We start from the raw sequence: 19,996 nt of genomic DNA on the forward strand, positions 1-19,996 counted from the left end.
TTCCATCTGCTGCAAATCAGAGTGTAGCCTGAGTGTTGTATTTTGTTTGCTTGCTTGTTTGTTTCATAGTTACATTTATATCCCACCTTTCCTTTGGTGAACTCACACCAATATACTGTACGTGGCTTTCCTCCCCGCCCACCCACCCCCCCAATTTTATCTTCACAACAGCGAAACGAGCTAAGCCAAGCCACTCAATGAGCTTCATGTCTGGGTGGGTATGAGAGCCAGGATCTGACAAGTCCCAGGTCAACGGCATAACCACGAACCACATGAATATATTGTATGTGTATGTGCATGTATGTGTGCAGATTTTCATTATACTTTGAAACCAGACATTGCTAACTAAAAACAAACATCAGTTTTGTCCAGAGAAAACCGATCACTTCCCATCAAACGTAAAGCACGCCTTACAACTATTTCAGTTTAATCATTTCTGAAATAGTTTTGCCTCTGCCCAAATGAGGTGTGGCTTCAATATGTCAGAGATACTTTCCAGATCTCGTTGCTATATCTTTGACTCTAAGCCAGAGCATACTCAAACTGGCCTTTCTCTAGCCCGTCAAGTCCATCTGTCCAGGTGGAAGTTGGCATACTCCTGTATGGGTCTAGGAGAATTCGGAAACACCGGACAATGAGGATGCCAAGAAAAATGAATAATAAAATCACAAAGACAAAAGTTGTTTTCTGTTCCAGGGTAATGCCAGTTTCTGAGGGAATGTTTCCTGAAGAGAAAAGAGTAGATGTGAAGGAATCTCCATCCATCCTCCAAGAATGATGAAAAAAATAATCGCACAATATTCTTCTTTTCATCATCAGGACATGGAAATCATGATAGGTGTTGCACTGAAACTCATTCTTACCTAAAATGCAAGTGATGAGAAATAGATGTTATAAGAGGAAACTGAAACATAATATTGCACTGTGAATGCTTCCTATTAAACATTTGAGCCATTTCATTCTATTCGCCTTCTATCCTTCATTTTTTCATCCCCATCCCCACTCAGTCAGTCAGTATACTGGTGCCTCGACTTACAAAATTAATCTATATTGGAACTGTGGCCGTAACTCAAAATGTTTGTAAGTCAGAGCACCATTTCCCATAGGAATGCATTGAAAACCGATTAATCTGTTCCGGCCAAAGAAAAAAATACCAAGAAAGAAAGAAAAAGAAAATAAACAGAGCAAGTCCCATGCTGGGAATGCAAAAAAATAAAAACAAACAAACAAACAAATCCAAAAATAAACATTGGAGCAAGTCCCACGCTGGGACTGCCAAAAAAAAGTCACCAAAAAACAAAACAACATAGAAACAACCCCCCCAGCCCACACTTACCCACCCAGAACAACTTTTTAAAAAGGAAAAAGCAGCACCTTACCAGTCCGAAGCTGGAGGCCTCACTGGTTTCCCCACTGCTGTCGGAGGCCTCACTGGCTTCCCCGCCACTGTTGGAGGCTTTCTGGGGTTCCCCAACGCTGTGACTACCGCTGTCAGAGGCCTCCCGGCCATCGGAGGCCTCTGGAGGCGGCAGTTGCAGCGGCGGAGAACCCCGGGAGGACACCTACGGTGGCGGAGAAGCTGGTGAGGCCTCTGACAGCGGGGAACCCCAGGAGGCCTCTGACGGTGGCGAGGAAGCTGGTGAGGCCTCCGGTGGCGACGGTCGCAGCAGTGGGGAACCCTGGGAGGCTGAGTCCAGCCGGGATGGTCCAGCGGCTTGCCTCCCAGCGGCGGTGGCAGCAGCGGTGGAAGTCCGGGAGGCTGAGCCTCCCTTTTCCTAACCATTGGGGCGAAGAAGCAGCCACCACCAACAGTTTGAATTTCCCGCCCTTTCCCCCTGCCTTTTTCCATTCGTAAGTGGAAGCTCTGGCTGCAAGTCGAAGCAAAATTTTGTGGCTGGAGCTTTTCGTAAGTAGGGATGTCCGTAAGTCAAGGCACCACTGTATTCTGCTACCAGTGAGAATATTCAGATCTCATTGCAGTGAACCTCTTGGCACAATGGTTAAACTGCTCAAACTCAGATTCAATCCCAGGTAGCCGGCTCAAGGTTGTCTCAGCCTTTCATCCTTCCAAAGTTAGCAAATGGAGTACCCAGCTTGCTGGGAGGAGGGGGCAGTGTGTAGCCTGCATAATTAACTTGTAAACATCCCAGAAAGTGCTTTTAGTGTTATGGGGGAGTATATAAGCACCACACTTTTTGCTTTTTTGGTGATTTCCCACTTTGAGTTTTTTCCCCCTTAGAATTTTGCACACCTTTGCAAAATTGAGGTTTCTCCCAAGCCTGATTATAACTTCCCCTTTCTGTAATAGATTGTGCCACTTTGGCTACACAAACAGTGGCATTCAAAGTTAATATCTGACAGCTCCCAACCCTCTTGCTACCACATGGGAAAGAAAATAGCACAAAGGAAATAGCACTAAAGCACAATGAAAGCACTTTCATTGTGCTTTAGGTTCTTAAAAAGATGATGCATATTGTTTGCTGTGGAATGTGATACCCATTGTATGATGTCATTTGTCACTCCTTCACCAGAAGAGTTTTCTAATGAGGACAAAGGGCAATATAACTTCAAATTCCCCCTGAGGGAGACCCCGTGAACTTCACAGGGCTTTAGGCTGGACCAGTGGTCTCCAACCTTGGGCCTCCAGAGGTTTTTGGACTTCAACTCCCAGAAATCCTGGCCAGCAGAGGTTGTGGTGAAGGCTTCTGGAAGTGGGAGTCCAAGAACCTCTGGAGGCCCAAGGTTAGGGACCACTGGGCTGGAGGACTCTGCATCTCCTGAAGGGAAGAACCAAGTTTACATTAGACTCCAGGCCTCCTCCAGTCACTGAGAATGTAGGAAAATGAACCTAGGCAGTAGGCCCTCAGATGGAATGCAAGGGAAAAATTTACATGAATGGTGGTTTCATCAGGAACAAAGGATCTTTCTGACAGTTAGTCCTATTTTATACGGAGACCTAAGCCTTCCTAGGCCACAACTGAGTCCTGAGTGGTTTCCTAGAAACTCCTGTTTCACCCATGCCCAGTGCTGGAAGCAAATTATTTACCACAGCTTGAACTTGCCCTACCAAACCCTGCTGGATTCCTCACTGACATGCCATGAGTGACCTGGACTATTTATTGTTGTACTCCACGTTTCTCCTTTTGGACTGTCATCATCTGCCAGGTAATTATTGTGGACTGTTGACCTTGGCCGGGACACCCTTTGTTGGAAACAATACTACCAGTAGGATTTTATTTCCTGACTATTCAGGGTCTGTGTAACTGGATCCTTCCAACAGAATTGCTCTTAACATATTGCCTCGACATCCCAGTGGAGCTGCTGTCCAGAAGCAGGACATCATAAACCCACTGGATAATAATCTATATAAGAATCAGCATGGATGCAAGAGAGGAAGATGGGCATTAGTGCATTAGTTGCTACAGAAACGTACAGAAATATAGCTTTTCTCACCTTTGTGAACACTATAAATTCGCAAACTGCCTACTAAGGATGTAACAAATACTCCCATTTGCTCTCATCCTTGACAAAAATGAGTTTTTTTAAATAAAGAATTTGTTGGAAAAAGGTCAACCGCTGTGGATTTATTTTATTTTATTTTTTGTTCCTGTTATTAACCGTTAATCAGAGGAAAGGCAGGATATAAATATATAAATGTTTAAATCCTACAAATAAACAGACAAACAGATAAATAAAAAGGAATGGTAAATGGTTCTTTTTTTTTCATAAGCTGTTGGCCATTGGCTATGCTGGCTGTGGGATTTTCAGGATCATAGTTAGAAAAGAAAAGAAAAAGCAGTTCTGTCTGTGGGACAAAAGCTTCTGAGGTGCTAGAGAAGCTGGGACTGGGAAACAGTACCAAAAAGCTTTACTTCCTCTGAGAAATCTTTTAGCTCTTTCAAACTTGGGGGGGGGGGGAGAGAAGGACCTTCTTAGCTCTACATTCTAGTAAGCTGCACAGTCTCAGGATGCCCCCCCAGAAGAAGGGAATGGTACTCTCTATCTGGGAAACCCTGAAAAGTTATAGATCATCATCAATATAAAATAATTTGATATGTTCAGATGTAGCATACTTCTGAATACCAGGAGACAAGCAGCAGGGATAGGTTTTAGCTTGTAGGTATGCTTATACTTTTTCTAGAGGCTACTGGATGAATAACATGGGGTGGGATCTTTAAGAACATCTTCACTGGATCCAGCATGGCTTCTCTGCAGGCCTCCAGATGCTCTAGACACCAACTCCCATCATTCCCAGCCAACATGGCAGTGATGTGGCCTTATGGAAGGTGTGGTCCATAACACGTAGCGAGATCTGATTTGGGAAAAGCTATTTTATGGTGGTTGTTGTGGGTTTTCCGGGCTCTTTGGCCATGTTCTGACGGTTGTTCTTCCTAACGTTTTGCCAGTCTCTGTGGCCGGCATCTTCAGAGGTAGGAATGCTCTGAGGAAGGACTAATTCATGTTGGCACTTACATTATCTAGTTCCTGGCAAAAAGAGCAGAGCACAGAGTGCTGTCCTCTGAAGATGCCGGCCACAGAGACTGGCGAAACGTTAGCAAGAACAACCTTCAGAACACGGCCAAAGAGCCCGAAAAACCCACCACAACCATTAGATCCCGGCCGTGAAAGCCTTTGCGAATACACTATTTTATGGTGTTGGACAGAAACCGTCCATTAAGGTTTGTTGAGCCAATTGAAAAAAAGTAAGGGCGGTGACTACATGGGCACTTGTCCCACTGTAGGGGTAGGCTGGTTTGCTCTTTTTGACAGGGACTAGACAATGTAAGTGCCAACATGAATTAATCCTTCCTCAGAGCATTCCTACCTAAACACCTCTGGCTTTCTGTCAGGAGCTACTCTTTTTTAGGTGCAGCTAGGTTTACTCCCTTTTTTGGCTAGTTTCCAGCATGCACAATCACTGGGATTGAATCAAAGTGTAACCTGCTGCTTTAAATTCCCCATCTGGTTTCAGTTTCCCAATATCATAAAGCTTAGCCACTTATTGATATTGGGAAATTAAAAATTCCTCTGCTCATCCATGCAGGTGCGGAGGGAGGAAGCCTTTTTTTAAAAAAAGATTCCTCCCAGAAGGAGGAGGGGGCAAGGAAGGCAATCCCTCCCCCTTTTTTTTCTTAAGGAATGTGGATGTGAAAAATTGCACCAAGTGGCATACCAGACTTCTATGTGAACTTAAGCAAACCTATTCAGTCCAGCCTGCTCCAATTGACCCATCTAGCCAAGCCTTATGAAGTGGTAGCTGAGTTGTACAGACCTGTACAGTAGGCACAGAGACCTTTGGGTAGTGTGGGTGGCATATAAGTTAAATAAAATTGAATAATTAAATAAATAAATAAATTATTTATTTATTTATATGCCACTTTGCTCCTCATAGAGAGACGATTGAAGAAGGATGAGAATGTGTACCATACAGTGCATAGAAAGCATGCTAGAAGGTGAGGAGAGGCACAATTAACAGTACTGGAAATGCATGGTTCAGATATTGAAAGGGAACTAATAGGGAATAGGGTAAAATGGAATTGAAATGTGATTTAAAGACTAATTTATGTTTGCTGAGCAATGAATACTAACTTTCCAAGTTAATAAAAATATTACAAGTAGTCCTCAATTATTTGTATTATATACATTATACACATAATGTATTATATACATTACGGTACATTTATTTTAAAATATGGGTATCAGCCATGGCACCGAAACAAACAAACAAACAAACCCACCAGTCTGGGTGCTGTATTTTACCATGCAGTAAAATCAAATAACTAGCATACTACTATAAAACATGCTTTGAGGTCTTTCAGTTAGGTGAGGTTGCACAAGCTTAAGTGCTACAAAAGCGGACATGCACAATTTTGGTTTTGACCATGGGAAGGACAACATCTATTTGCAGCCACAGAAAAGTTTGGCATTCATATTTCCCAAATACCCGTTCAGGTATGGGAAAACTTATATTTGGCTTTGGCCAAATCCCTAATTTTCAATCCAGTTTACTTCAGAGGATTGTTGCTCGGATAAAACTTTGCTTTGGCTGAACAGGATACAAGCATAGCACATAGTAATCAGCACTTTCTCCTCTCCACCATGTCTGATTCCAGCTTTAGCAGTCACTTGGTTCTTACAGTTGCCACTGCAGAGACCATGAGAATGGTGGCAACCAGAACCCCCTCTGTTGTGGATTGGATCCAGATTGAAACACACTCAAAGTGACTGAAATGAAGGTGTTTAAATTAGACCAAACTAAGAGCAGCCCCACTGAGTATAGCTAAATCGGTATCCAACTTGCTGGTTGGAGCAAGTTTATTCTGCGGTCTTACCCTAAGCAAAAGCTCCACTTCCATTAGCTTCTTTTTGAAGCTAATTGTACCCCATTAATTTGCTGAAGTTATAAATGACAAGTGGTCATCCTCAACACACTGGATGGGAAATGTTGTCTGCAAGTGTATATGCAGACGACATGTGAAATATTCCTTGTCCTTGGCTTAATTTTTAAATGTTTACCACTTAGCTCTGTGACTTCCAGCAACTAATACACACACTGTGTTGATGAACTCTTGTTTTAAAAGCAGACTTCTGGCCTTGAGCACAGACATCCATCAATACTGTACAAGACAGAGCTATCTTGAGTTGCCCGATATCTTGAAACACACATAGCTTTTAAAAATGCTTTCAAGAAGATAGCTAAACAAGAAGACATTTCTGCTTCAGTCTAAGTACCAATGGCATCTATAGAGCAGTTCTTAGCATCAGCTGATGGCCTTGCCCAAGGGGAGTGGGCCCCCATCTGTGCGCCACCTCCAGCAATTCCACACATAATGTAGGACTCTGACAAAAATAAAAACATGGTTTAAAGTTCAGCACCTGATCTTCCAAAGTAGGCTCTAAATTAAGAACTGGATTGTTTCAATAACATTCGTGGTATGTACCACCGGCCAGTCAGTTCCAGGGGAGTAAACACTTCGTGTGCCATGCATCTGCCCATTGTCTCTGCAGCTGTTGTTTGTAAAGCAGAGTTAATCAGCTGCAAAGGTCAATGAGGTCTCTAGCTGTAGAGCCAGAGGTTCGGAGTTCAATTCCCCACTGGGCCACCTTGACAGGGGCTGGACTTGATGATCCATAGGGTCCCTTCCAGCATTGCTGTTCTACAGTTGTTAAACAGTAGACCTCAGAGACCAATGGTGGGTAAAAACATTTAAACAAATGCAGGCGGGGAATCCCACAGAAGTATGATTTTGGAATTATATGGAGGGACAAAGTTAAGCTGAGAGCAAAGGTACTCAGGAAGGTACTCAATATTTTAAGAAATATTTTGCATTGCACTTTGTTGCAGTCTTTCAATAGTGCAGTACAGTACTAGTTATTACTTCAGTACACTCCAGAAAGAATGTATGTCATATGTCAATGTATGTGAACAGCTTTCCTTAATTTGATTTCATTTCTTTTCTATTTTAAAACATAGCAACCATTTAAAAATGCATCATATATGTAGCATGCAACTTTCATTTTTATCTACCTCTGCTAATATACATGTTTACTCAGAAGTATGCCTTACTGACTTCAGTGGACCTTAGGGTTGAAGCCTTATATAGCCTCCACAACTTATTTCACATCCAAGGTTTTGAAGCTAGGCAAACGTTTTTCCACGTCGCTTTTTAGATGAGGATGATCATCATCATCTTAGAACTGTAGACCTGGAAGAGCCCCTATGGATCATCAAGTCCAGCCCCTGTCAAGGAGGCACAGTAGGGAATCGAACTCCCAACCTCTGGCTCCGCAGTCAGGTCCCTAAACCACTGATCACAACCTAATAAACCAAACCAAAAAAGCAAACCTCCAGTTCTTCTGATCTGTACACAAACCGCGCTGACCAGCACGTTAATGCCTCGTATCACCATCACCCTTCTTTCAGGTTGGAGCGAGGCTTGTTCCCTCTCCATCCCACCGAGCATGGCGGGAGGGGGCGGGGTGGGGGACCCACTCCTTCCCCTCAGCCTCGCCACAGCCAGCCTGGATCGCCGGCGTATTGGTGGCACACAGGTGCCGACAGAGGTAACGGGGAAGTGCAGCTGTTACCCTAGAAGTACCTTTGTCCAGCCACGGGCGAAACTTCGCCCCCCCCCCGCGCGCCACGGGCGCAACTTCGCCCCCCCCCGCGCGCCACGGGCGCCGTTACAGGTAGTTTTGCTCTCACTCTGCAGACCGGCGCTCGTGTTTCCAAAGGACCACGAATCCAGGCGAAGAACCAGGGCTCCGTCCAAGGCTTCGGGTCTCACGCGGGTTTTGCCAGTGTTTTTCAAGGCGCGGGAGCCCACTTGCCTGCCAGCTGCTGGAAAGTAATTAGCGGGCGGCGACCGTCGTTCCTTTGAGGCGCGCCGACGGTTTGCTTCAGGTCTGCCTCATGGCTTCTGAGGCACTGAGGAGCGGCTCCCTCTCTAGAAGTCATTAACATTCAAGGGGGTTGCCGCCATGTGAAGGGGGGCGGCGGAAGTCTCTGGGCATTCCCTGTTTCTCTGCAAAAGAATCAAAGCCACCCATTTCACGACGTTACTCTCTCGATGCCGTATTGATTGCTGTCAGTAACCTGCCTTTTCGGTGCCAATTAGTGTTCTTGCAGTCGCTGCCTGGGGTATTCGTTACAGTCAGTGTGACCTTCAGACACACCCCCTTCCCTGAAAGACTTGCATGGTAAGAAGTAAATACGAATAATTCATGGACCCATGGCTAAGAGGAGATAAATAAACCTTGTGACTAAGATGCCATGCTTCTCGCCAGTGCACAGTATTTCTGGGACTGTGCCTTGCTCTCTTTGTTCCTGGGAGCCTTTCTGGCTGTATTTCTGCTGCCTGTTCTCCACTGGGGAAGGCCATATTGGCTGAGCACCCACCCCACGGTCCATCAGGGCAGTGATATCATGATGATACAGCTTTCATTTGGAGATCTTTTGAGGAAATGAATGTGCTGTTTCAGACAAGAATGTACTGTATCTTCTATACAAGAGAAACCTGCAACAAAATGCTGAGGTATGACCCTTGTAGGGTTTGAGCCAGTCATGACCCAAGACATTCCATTCAATTCCTGTTCCTCATTGCTTTTCCATTCCACATTTCCATCAACTTTCTGTGCCCAGTGGGTATGCCTTGTCCTGACTGAGCTGTTCCCTCTCTTGGTAGAATGGAGCACCAAAGTGTGTGGCAAGTGTTCTGAGCCAGTGGTGGACAGACAGTCAGATATATTTTTGCCTTTATAGTTTGTTGACGTATATGTAGCTTGGTACTCTTAGGCTGATTGCCTTCCTCCTCCTCCTCCTTTTAAGATCCTATCTTGTTTCTCCTCCTCTTAGCTAGAGAATGGGAGGTGCACGTGGCTTCATCATAATGGCTGCTGGCCAGCCTTGCACATATGGTAGCCTGTTGTGGGCCCTTTTCTGCAACTAAGGTGTGACTAGATGGCTGAATTATCCCAGCCTGGTCTAGTCTAGATTGTGCTAAACAGGGTCGCTTTGTGATGTGGTACTGTATATTATTTGGTGCAACCCTTGCAACCACGTGCAAGGATCTACCACACCGCACCTCAACTGACCTTCTTTATCATGATCAAGGTTTTTTTTTCCTTTAAAGGGGACTCTTCCTATTCCTCAAGATGGTTGAGGGCTGAGGCAGAACATGGAGGAGGAAGCTGGTTATTGATGCCGAAAAATGGGACGTTTCCCTTTTAAATCTTCCTTGCCACTCCCCTTTGGAGAAGATGGGAGGAGAAGTATTGCATTTCTTTTTATTTGTTGCACACCAACACAGTGCATCAGTCTTTGAGGAGATTTTTTTAAGGCCCTTTCAAAGCATTTCTAATGCATGAGGAAAAAGAAACTCAAAACCCCCTCTCCCATGCCTTGTTAAATGGCTTCCACACCCAGCCACCCACTTTGGTTCTGTTCCCACACCTAAATCGAATGGGTCCTGCCAAGGCATCAGAAGGGGGTGGATAGGAATGCTTTGGGGCTGGGCTGCACTTACATCATGTGGCCTCCAGCAAAAGGAGCAAGCCAGCCCGTCCTCAAAGCAGACCAAATAGCAGGACAGATCTCTGTGTAATCACCCCCTAAATTCACAGACTTCGTTTTCTAATATACATACACTGATTTCCTTAAAAAATAAAACAGTATGTTTTTCATTTTTGCCTTAATGCCAATTTCAAGCGTGCCTTTTCTCTTTAATAACCTTAGGGTCAGCTGTACCTTGCTGCACTCTGCCAATACAAATAATCCTAACACAATCAGGATTTTCCCTCTGAACTTTTTTGGTACTGTTTTAAACTTACAGCATTCCCAAGCCTGCTGATACTTTCATTTTCTGTGTTGATGGTGCAGTTTTGGCTAAGCATGTTTGTACACTTGGAGAAATGGTTTGTTGTTGGTATATTCTGTCACTCTATAAAAGTGGAGCATGTATCCTGTTCTTCCTATTTTTGTACTGACCTTCTGTAAAACTTCACTAGCTACCTCTTGTAATAGAAAATACAAATACTGTACTGTACTGATAAAATAAAGAAGGAACAGACTAGTACTACAAAAAAATGTGCTGCTTATACAGTATACCACTCTCTGGGTGGTTTTCAGTTTAATTACACAGGCTACACATTCCCTCATCCCAACAAGTTGGATACTCAGTTTGGCAACCTTAGAAGGGTGGAAGGCTGAGTGAACTTCAAGCCAGCTGTCTGAGATTGAACCTGGAGCATGAGCAGAGTTTTGGCTGCAGTACTACAGTTTAACCAGTGCACCACAAGGTATACTGTACAGGTAGATAATTTTAGATCTTGCACATAATAGTTTGAAAGGAGTCTGCTTTGGTTGGCCATGCATCAAAGGTTTGAAATATGCAAATATGCATGCAAAAGCTGCAGTTTATAGTCTGCACTGCATATTCTGCCTTATATTGGAGGACGGGGGGGGGGAGTAGTCATCATTTACAAAAACACATTGGAGGCTGCCAGGCTGTTCTGCCCTGGCCATTCCAGACCTGGAGACCCTCCATGTGTCATTGGGGGCAAGGGATGGATTCGGGATTCTACTGGTTTACCGTGCTGTGAACCAGCACTCACCTTTCCAGAACTGGTGGACTTCATATTGGCAGTGCTGTTGAAGTCCCCCAGACTCCTGGTTCTGGGTGACTTCAACAACCACACTGAGACAGAGGTTTCTGGGTCTGCTCTTGAGTTTTTGGAAACCATGGCTCCTTTGACATGTCCCAAATGTCCCAATTTGTCAGCAGCCCCACCCATGGTTTTTTACAACAGGGCCTGCTTCCACGTTCTTGACTGATATACATTAGAGCAACTTCTCCTCCAAATAACAAACTAACAAAAACCTGTATGTCAGTTGGGTCTGCTAATCCCTAAAACTGAAATATTTTGATGATAATAATAATAATGAGACAAAAACAGATGATACAGGGATGATTACAGAGTCAGTGGGCCTGTAATGGTCCACGTTCTCACACCAGGCCTAGCTGCTTCCTGCCACCATCCCACCTCCCACGTTTGGGTGGTCATTTTTCCTGATTGCCTTTCCTCAGTCCTGAGATACTGTGCTAATGCCACAAATTCATTACTAAATGTGAAAGTACAATATTTAGTTTGCAACACGGGCAGATGTGCATGACAAATATGTTGAGAACTAAAAGGCTGAGAACTAAGGAATGCACAAGGTGATGGAGGAAGGGGACAAGCAAGTGCGTTCCAAACAAACCCAGCTTGTGTTGTGCTGAGACAACGTTTAAACTGGGTTTTTATAAAGCCCCAGAGGAGTGGGCGTGAAATCAGCCATCTAACCCTCCTTCCCTTTTCCTCTTCCTCCTCCTCCTCCTCTGCTTCTTCCTTTTCATGGAGTTCCCTCTCAATTGTTTGCACAAGTGAGGATCAAGCTGTGCTTTGGATTGTGCATTCTTCTGAGCTTTACAGTATTGCTTGAGCTGAGGAAAATATATGCACCAAGTGTATATATTAAACAATGTTATATTAAGAAGTGTTTACAAATGTACGTACAGCAGAAAAGTATTACAAATCAATAATATCAGTGTAAAGATATTTTTAAAATGTACACAACATACACAAATCTGAAAAATGTGCACTTGAAAAACCATATACTGTACATGTTGCTGTTTCTTTCTTTCTTTTTTTCTTTAAATACCACAATCTTATATGGAATGGGCCCACATTGACCTTTAAGAATTATCTCAGTAAAAGCCAGCCTTGATAGGTCTGTTAAAAAACCACTATCCAAGCCGTACTGGGATACCAAATGAAATGCCGTTGTTTCAACTTATATATTGCCCCATAGTGCTAGAGTACTCTCTGGGCAGTTCACAACTTAATTATGCAAACAGCAACTTGCTTCTCAGTGAACTGGGTACTCAGCTTACCGACCTCAGAAGGATGGAAGGCTGAGTCAACCTTGAGCAAGCTAACTGAATCCTTTGGGATCGAACTCAGGTTGTGAGCAAAGGCTTGATTGCATGAAAGCGAATGAAAACAATATCCTAGTTTTCTAGTGCAGTGAAACTAATGTAGCCTGTAAAGAAGGCTGTAGAGGAGAATGTTATAAGTTCATTTTGGCACTTTAGTCAAGAGACTACATTTACATATACTTCCTTTACCAGTTAATTTATGTTTGGCTTGTTCTGCAAAATACAGAGAACTGAGCAATGGCCTTTTAATAATTCATTATATTTTGTCAAAACATACATTTCAAAACCTGTCACGGCCCTCTTTCCATTTTCCCTTCACCCCTCACTTTCAACGCTGTCAAGAAAGGTAGTCTTAAAAGAAAATGAGATGATTGTGAAACGGATGACATCTGCCGAAACAAAAAATCAGGGGGGTGGAGGATAAACAGTACAAAATTCATCTTTCCCCCTGCACCCACTGGTTACCCATGCAAATGTCTTAGGATAATTTTGAAAGCAGTGTGACAGCAACTTATTCATGCAGGTTGTTGCACTTAAGGGATGTGACAGCCGATCCATAACAATCAGCTTGAGGGAAAAAAAACCCACAACCATTCAAATTTGCAGTCCAAGCAACTTCATTAGACAAAAGCACAGGTTAACTTTCAGAACAAAAACAAAATACCAATAAAAGTATTGGCCATTTTACAGACTAATGGGCTTAATTCAGCATGAGATTTCACAGATTATGACCTACTTCATGAGACTATAGACTGAAGGTTTATATACAGCTATATTTTGTGAGGGTGTCTGGGGATCCAGTGGAGTAGGGATACGGGCTGACTTGTGCTTTTGAAATCAACTTGTTGATATGTTCATAGTATTAAAACCTTATTTTTCCCTGCAAATATATGTCTTCACAAAGATTCATTTTCCCTGTAGAAGATAACCTGTTGTCCTATAGCTATGTTGGCCCAATTTCATGTGGGCATCGCCTACGTCAAAAGAATTCAGTTCAGAGACTATTGACAAGTGTGACCTCTTTCTCCCATGGGAGAGGAAGGGCAGAGGGAAAGACAGGAGAAGAGGAGGGGGAATGAAAATATCTATCAAAGAGGGGCAAAAAGGAGTGACAGGAAAGCAAGAGAAGAGATCAGTGCAAAACATTTGTCACTCTGGACCCTGGCTTTGGCTCTACTCACAACCACAGGCAGCCCCAACATACTAACCCCACAGAAATGTGGCTTTCAGAAGTAAGAAGACTCCTCAGTTTTCTTGTAGCCAAACAGACCTGCTCTTTCAGGCATGCCACCTCAATTTACCAACCTCAGAAGGATGGAAGGGTGAGTTAAACTTGAACCAGCTAGCTGAACCCATTGGGAGCAATCTCAGGTGTTGAGGAGAGTCTTGACTGCAGTACTCAGTTACCCCAGACAGCAGGACATGTAATAATGAGCTCAGGCTACAGGAAACCAGATTTTGGTTGAATATCAAGAAAAACTTCCTAATTGTTAGAGCAGTACAACCATGGAACAGACTACCTCAGGAGGTGGTGAGTAACATTGGAAACATTCAAAGGAAAATGAACTGTATGATCTACAGTGGTGCCCCACAAGACGATGTTAATTCGTGCCATTGAAATCGCTGTCTTGTGAAAACATCGTCTTGCGAAAAGCGTTTCCCCATTGGAACGCATTAAACCCATTTAATGTGTTCCAATAGGGAAAAATCGTTGTCGTCCAGTGAAAATCACCCATAGGGAAGCTGCTTTGCGAAGTGCAGATCAGCTGTTTAAATCGCTGTCTTGCGAAAAAAGGTCCCGAAAACACCCGTTTTGCAAAGATCGCCCCTAGGGAAGCCATTTCGCGAAGCCAACAATGAGCTTTAAAAATCGTCTTGCAAAAAAAACAGTCTGCGAAGCACGGACCAAATTGTCGTCCAGCAAAATTCCCCATAGGAATCATTGTTTTGCGAAGCAAAATGGCAGTCGCAAAACCTCGTCATGCGGATTTGTCATTCTGACGAGCAATCATCTTACGAGGTACCACTGTACTCTGGTTTGGATTCCTACATTGAGCAGGAGGTTGGACTCAATGGTCCCTTTCTATGATTCTATGAGGCTCCGTCATCTTATCGACACTGAACAAGTACTAAAAATAATTCCACTCATTAGGGGTTTTTAAATTTAAAGACACTTTTAATGTTAACCATAGATTACTCCCTCAGACTTTGAGTTGCTTCTCATAGAATGGCAGATTTATGCAAAACTTAGAAAGCGTACTTGTTTTGGAGGTCTGCTCTCACAATCCACCAACTAGTGACCAGAATTTAAAACTGCAGTTTCTTTTACTTTTTAAAATACAGTACTGACAATATTGCATTCTCACCATTGCACAATCAGATGCATTTCAGAGGAAAGCCCACCAGTTTCAGACACAGAAGCACACAATTTATTCTAGAACTTGAGACAAAACAGTTTAAAGTATGATCTGTCAGGATTTTTGAATTCAAATTTTTGGACTGTATATGTTCTTTGAAGAAATAATAATTAGCTAAATAAATCCATACAGTTTTCAAAGAATCAAATTTTAATGTATCATTATCTATAGAGTTTGAGGGAAATAACATCTTTTCTAAGTTAAATACTGTAACTGCTTAATTGTAGGATCAAATTATCTTAGAAAAGTGAAATGTAAGTCTAACCATATCTGTTTACAAGCAAACCTTCCAAAACCTGAGTGCGTGTGTGTGTTTAGTCGTTTAGTCGTGTCCGACTCTTCGTGACCCCATGGACCAGAGCACGCCAGGCCCTCCTGTCTTCTACTGCCTCCCGGAGTTGTGTCAGGTTCATGTTGGTTGCTTCGCAGACACTGTCCAGCCATCTCATCCTCGGTCGTCCCCTTCTCCTCTTGCCGTCACACTTTCCCAACATCAGGGTCTTTTCCAGGGAGTCTTTTCTTCTCATTAGATGGCCAAAGTACTGGAGCCTCAGCTTCAGGATCTGTCCTTCCAGTGAGCACTCAGGGTTGATTTCCTTTAGAACTGATAGGTTTGTTCTCCTTGCAGTCCAGGGGATTCTCAAGAGCCTCCTCCAGCACCACAATTCAAAGGCATCAATTCTTCGGCGGTCTGCTTTCTTTATGGTCCAGCTCTCACTTCCATACATCACGACAGGAAAAACCATAGCTTTGACTATTCGGACTTTTGTTGGCAAGGTGATGTCTCTGCTTTTCAAGATGCTGTCAAGATTTGTCATCGCTTTCCTCCCAAGAAGAAGGCGCCTTTTAATTTCAGGGCTGCTGTCTCCATCTGCAGTGATCATGGAGCCCAGGAAGATAAAATTTGACACTGCCTCCATATCTTCCCCTTCTATTTCCCAGGAGGTGATGGGACCAGTGGCCATGATCTTAGTTTTTTTGATGTTGAGTTTCAGACCGTTTTTTGCACTCTCCTCTTTCACTCTCATTACAAGGTTCTTTAATTCCTCCTCACTTTCTGCCATCAGAGTGGTATCATCTGCATATCGGAGGTTGTTGATATTTCTTCCAGCAATCTTAATTCCGGCTTGGGTTTCTTCCAGTCCAGCCTTCCGCATGATGTATTCTGCATATAAGTTAAATAAGCTGGGGGACAATATACAGCCTTGCCGTACTCCTTTCCCAATTTTGAACCACTCAGTTGTTCCATGACCAGTTCTAACTGTTGCTTCCTGTCCCACATATAGGTTTCTCAGGAGACAGATAAAGTGGTCAGGCACTCCCATTTCTTTAAGAACTTGCCATAGTTTGCTGTGGTCCACACAGTCAAAGGCTTTCGCATAGTCAATGAAGCAGAAGTAGATATTTTTCTGGAACTCTCTGGCTTTCTCCATAATCCAGCGCAAGTTAGCAATTTGGTCTCGAGTTCCTCTGCCTCTTCGGAATCCAGCTTGTACTTCTGGGAGTTCTCGGTCCACATACTGCTGAAGCCTACCTTGGAGGATTTTGAGCATAACCTTGCTAGCGTGTGAAATGAGTGCAATTGTACGGTAGTTGGAGCATTCTTTGGCACTGCCTTTCTTTGGGATTGGGATGTAGACTGATCTTTTCCAATCCTCTGGCCACTGTTGAGTTTTCCAAACTTGCTGGCATATTGAATGTAGCACCTTAACAGCATCATCTTTCAAGATTTTAAATAGTTCAACTGGAATGCCATCACCTCCACTGGCCTTGTTGTTAGCCAGGCTTTCTAAGGCCCACTTGACTTCGCTCTCCAGGATGTCTGGCTCAAGGTCAGCAACTACATTGTCTGGGTTGTCCGGGATATCCACATCTTTCTGATATAATTCCTCCGTGTATTCTTGCCACCTCTTCTTGACGTCTTCTGCTTCTGTTAGGTCCCTCCCATTTTTGTCTTTTATCATGTTCATCTTTGCGCAAAATGTTCCTCTAATATGTCCAATTTTCCTGAACAGATCTCTGGTCTTTCCTTTTCTGTTATCTTCCTCTATTTCTTTGCATTGTTCATTTAAGAAGGCCCTCTTGTCTCTCCTTGCTATTCTTTGGAAGTCTGCATTCAAGTTTCTGTAACTTTCCCTATCTCCCTTGCATTTTGCTTCCCTTCTCCTCTCTGCTATTTCTAAGGCCTCGTTGGACAGCCACTTTGCTTTCTTGCATTTCCTTTTCTTTGGGATGGTTTTCGTTGCTGCCTCCTGGACAATGTTACGAGCCTCTATCCAAAGTTCTTCAGGCACTCTGTCCACCAAATCTAGTTCCTTAAATCTGTTCTTTACTTCCACTGTGTATTCATAAGGGATTTGGTTTAGATTATACCTGAGTGGCCCAGTGGTTTTTCCTAATCTCTTCAGTCTAAGCTTGAATTTTGCTATGAGAAGCTGATGATCAGAACCGCAGTCAGCTCCAGGTCTTGTTTTTGCTGACTGTATAGAGCTTCTCCATCTTTGGCTGCAGAGAATATAATCAATCTGATTTCGATATTGCCCATCTGGTGATTTCCATGTATAGAGTCGCCTCTTGTGTTGTTGGAAAAGAGTGTTTGTGATGACCAGCTTATTCTCTTGACAAAACTCTATTAGCCTTTGTCCTGCTTCGTTCTGAACTCCAAGGCCAAACTTCCCTGTTGTTCCTTTTATCTCTTGGCTCCCTACTTTAGCATTCCAGTCCCCTAGAATGAGAAGAACATCTTTCTTTGGTGTCAGTTCTAGAAGGTGTTGTAGATCTTCATAGAATTGTTCAATTTCAGTCTCCTCAGCAATGCTGGTTGGTGCATAAACTTGGATTATTGTGATGTTGAATGGTCTGCCTTGGATTCGTATTGACATCATTCTATCATTTTTGAGATTGTATCCCATTACAGCTTTTCCCACTCTTTTGTTGACTATGACGGCTACTCCATTCCTTCTACGGGATTCTTGTCCACAATAGTAGATATGATAATCATCTGAGCTGAATTCGCCCATTCCTGTCCATTTTAGTTCACTGATGCCCAGGATGTCGATGTTTATTCTTGCCATCTCCTGTTTGACCACCTCCAGCTTCCCAGTGTTCATAGATCTTACATTCCAGGTTCCTATGCAGTATTTTTCTTTGCAGCATTGGATTTTCCTTTCACTTCCAGGCACGTCCACAGCTGAGCGTCCTTTCGGCTTTGGCCCAACCACTTCATTAGCTCTGGAGCTACTTGTACTTGTCCTCCGCTCTTCCTCAGTAGCATGTTGGACGCCTTCCGACCTGAGGGGCCCATCTTCCAGCGTCATATCTTTTAGCCTTTTGTTTCTGATCATGGGGCGTTCTTGGCAAAGATACTGGAGTGGCTTGCCATTTCCTACTCCAGGTGGATTGCGTTTAGTCGGAACTCTCCACTATGTCCTGTCCGTCTTGGGTGTCCCTGCACGGCATAGCCCATAGTTTCTCTGAGTTACTCAAGCCCCTTCGCCACGACAAGGCAGCAATCCATGAAGAAGTGCAAACCTGAGTGCAATTATTTCTTATTGATTATGCTATTAAACTTATAGTTCTCTTGAGCGATCCTATGAATCTTTGCTTGATACTATGTCCACTGGTAAGTATCAGGAGAAAAGAATAGGATTTCTGCGTGAAGATGTATGGGCTCATACTCCTTAAAACATTGCCTTTTTAAAAATGTCCTGGAATTAGTTGGAGATATCGATTCAAAGAAGCAGTGCCTATTTAGAAAAAAGGTTTTTGAAATTATACAGTGGATTTTAAATGACCATTCTAATGAAGTCTTTCTGACTCAGCCTTTGGGTGTCAAAATAAATCATCCATCATTAAAACAAGCACACCTAAATATGTATATCTGTCATCGCACTGAACTGCCAGCACTAAACATTTTGTTTCATGAACTTTTCTATTTTTACTCATTTTACCAGTCTTTCCAGTAGGTCCCAGGCATCTGTCTTATTAATCAAAGGGAATTCAAATTTATCTTAGTTTATGTCTATCCCTGGCAGAGCTGAGAGATGACACATGATCAACAAAGAAGCAAGCGTTTAAATATTCTTCAGTTTTGTTAATGCAGCAGGAGTTCTTCAAGTGATTAAAATCCAACTGGTAGCTGTTTAACTGCTTGTCACACGACAGGTGTAACCACTACTAAGGTAGGGGTGGGGTGCGGTTCTTCCACGCACCTCTAGGTACCTTAATCATCCCCATTCTAGACTACAAGCCTCTGAACAACTCACCAGTTTTACAACGTACACATGTTGTTAGGACCTCACCTTGTGCTGGAATTTTTGAGAATTCTGGCTTTCTATGAGTAGGGAAGCATGCCAGTATACCTTGCCAGGTTTCTCCCACTGCACGTGAGAGAGACTAAACAAACCACAGACATTTTTGTCTATGGTTTGTTTACTATGGCACCCAAACCAGGCATTCTGGCATGCCTCCTTCCTGACAAGCCAAAGGAACAAGCCACTGTTTGTTCTTGGTTTCTTTACCCAGAATGTCTAGGGAGAGACAAGCCAGACCGCTGGTTCCAGAAGGCCTGGGGTTTGCTTAGCTGCATTTGCTTGCAGAGGATTTTGGCTTGACTGGGACCTGTGCACCCAGTCAGTAAGTGAAGTTTTTTTTACAAATTTTGGTATAGATAATTAAATGGCCTATAGATAGCAGGGCCAGAAATATGAGTAAACAAGTCAAAGGAGGGGGAGATAGTTGCATGTGTTGCCCTACACATTATGCTATGTAAAAAAGTAACAAAAACAAACACATTTAAAATTCGCCAGCTTGGTGATTGTTTGGTTTTGTATTTGAACCATTAAATCATCATCAGAAGCCTCAAAGCATTGTGGGTAAACTGCAGGGCTTCAGTCAAGACTCTCTTCACAACTTGAATTTGATTCTGACAGGTTCAGCTAGCGGGCTCAAGGTTGACTCAGCCTTCCATCCTTCCAAGGTCAGTAAATTGAGTACCCAGCTCATGTAGGGCGGGCGGGGGGGGGGATGACAACGTGTAGCCTGCATAATTAAATTGTAAACTGCCCAGAGAGTACTTCAAGCAGTATGGGGCAGTATGTAAGT

At 43.4% G+C, this 19,996-nt stretch overlaps 1 protein-coding gene across 3 annotated transcripts; it reads right to left on the reverse strand.

Annotated features, from left to right (window-relative positions):
• Window positions 1-375: 375 nt before the first annotated feature.
• Window positions 376-8,333, reverse strand: CTXN3 (cortexin 3). 3 transcript variants are annotated; one of them, XM_020790663.3, is made up of 2 exons: window positions 8,207-8,333; window positions 376-863 (listed from the first exon to the last, which is right to left on the reverse strand). In XM_020790663.3, the coding sequence occupies exon 2, from the start codon at window positions 814-816 to the stop codon at window positions 523-525; it is 294 nt and encodes a 97-aa protein (XP_020646322.1). In that variant the 5' UTR covers window positions 817-863; window positions 8,207-8,333; the 3' UTR covers window positions 376-522. The 3 variants fall into 3 exon arrangements, with proteins under 3 accessions (XP_020646322.1, XP_020646323.1, XP_020646321.2); XM_020790664.3 differs by lacking the exon at window positions 8,207-8,333 and adding an exon at window positions 8,100-8,145; XM_020790662.3 differs by lacking the exon at window positions 8,207-8,333 and adding an exon at window positions 7,847-8,081.
• Between the last annotated feature and the right edge of the window lie 11,663 nt (window positions 8,334-19,996).

Source organism: Pogona vitticeps, chromosome 2, assembly GCF_051106095.1.
Source record: "Pogona vitticeps strain Pit_001003342236 chromosome 2, PviZW2.1, whole genome shotgun sequence".
NCBI classification, from domain to species: Eukaryota; Metazoa; Chordata; class Lepidosauria; order Squamata; family Agamidae; genus Pogona; species Pogona vitticeps.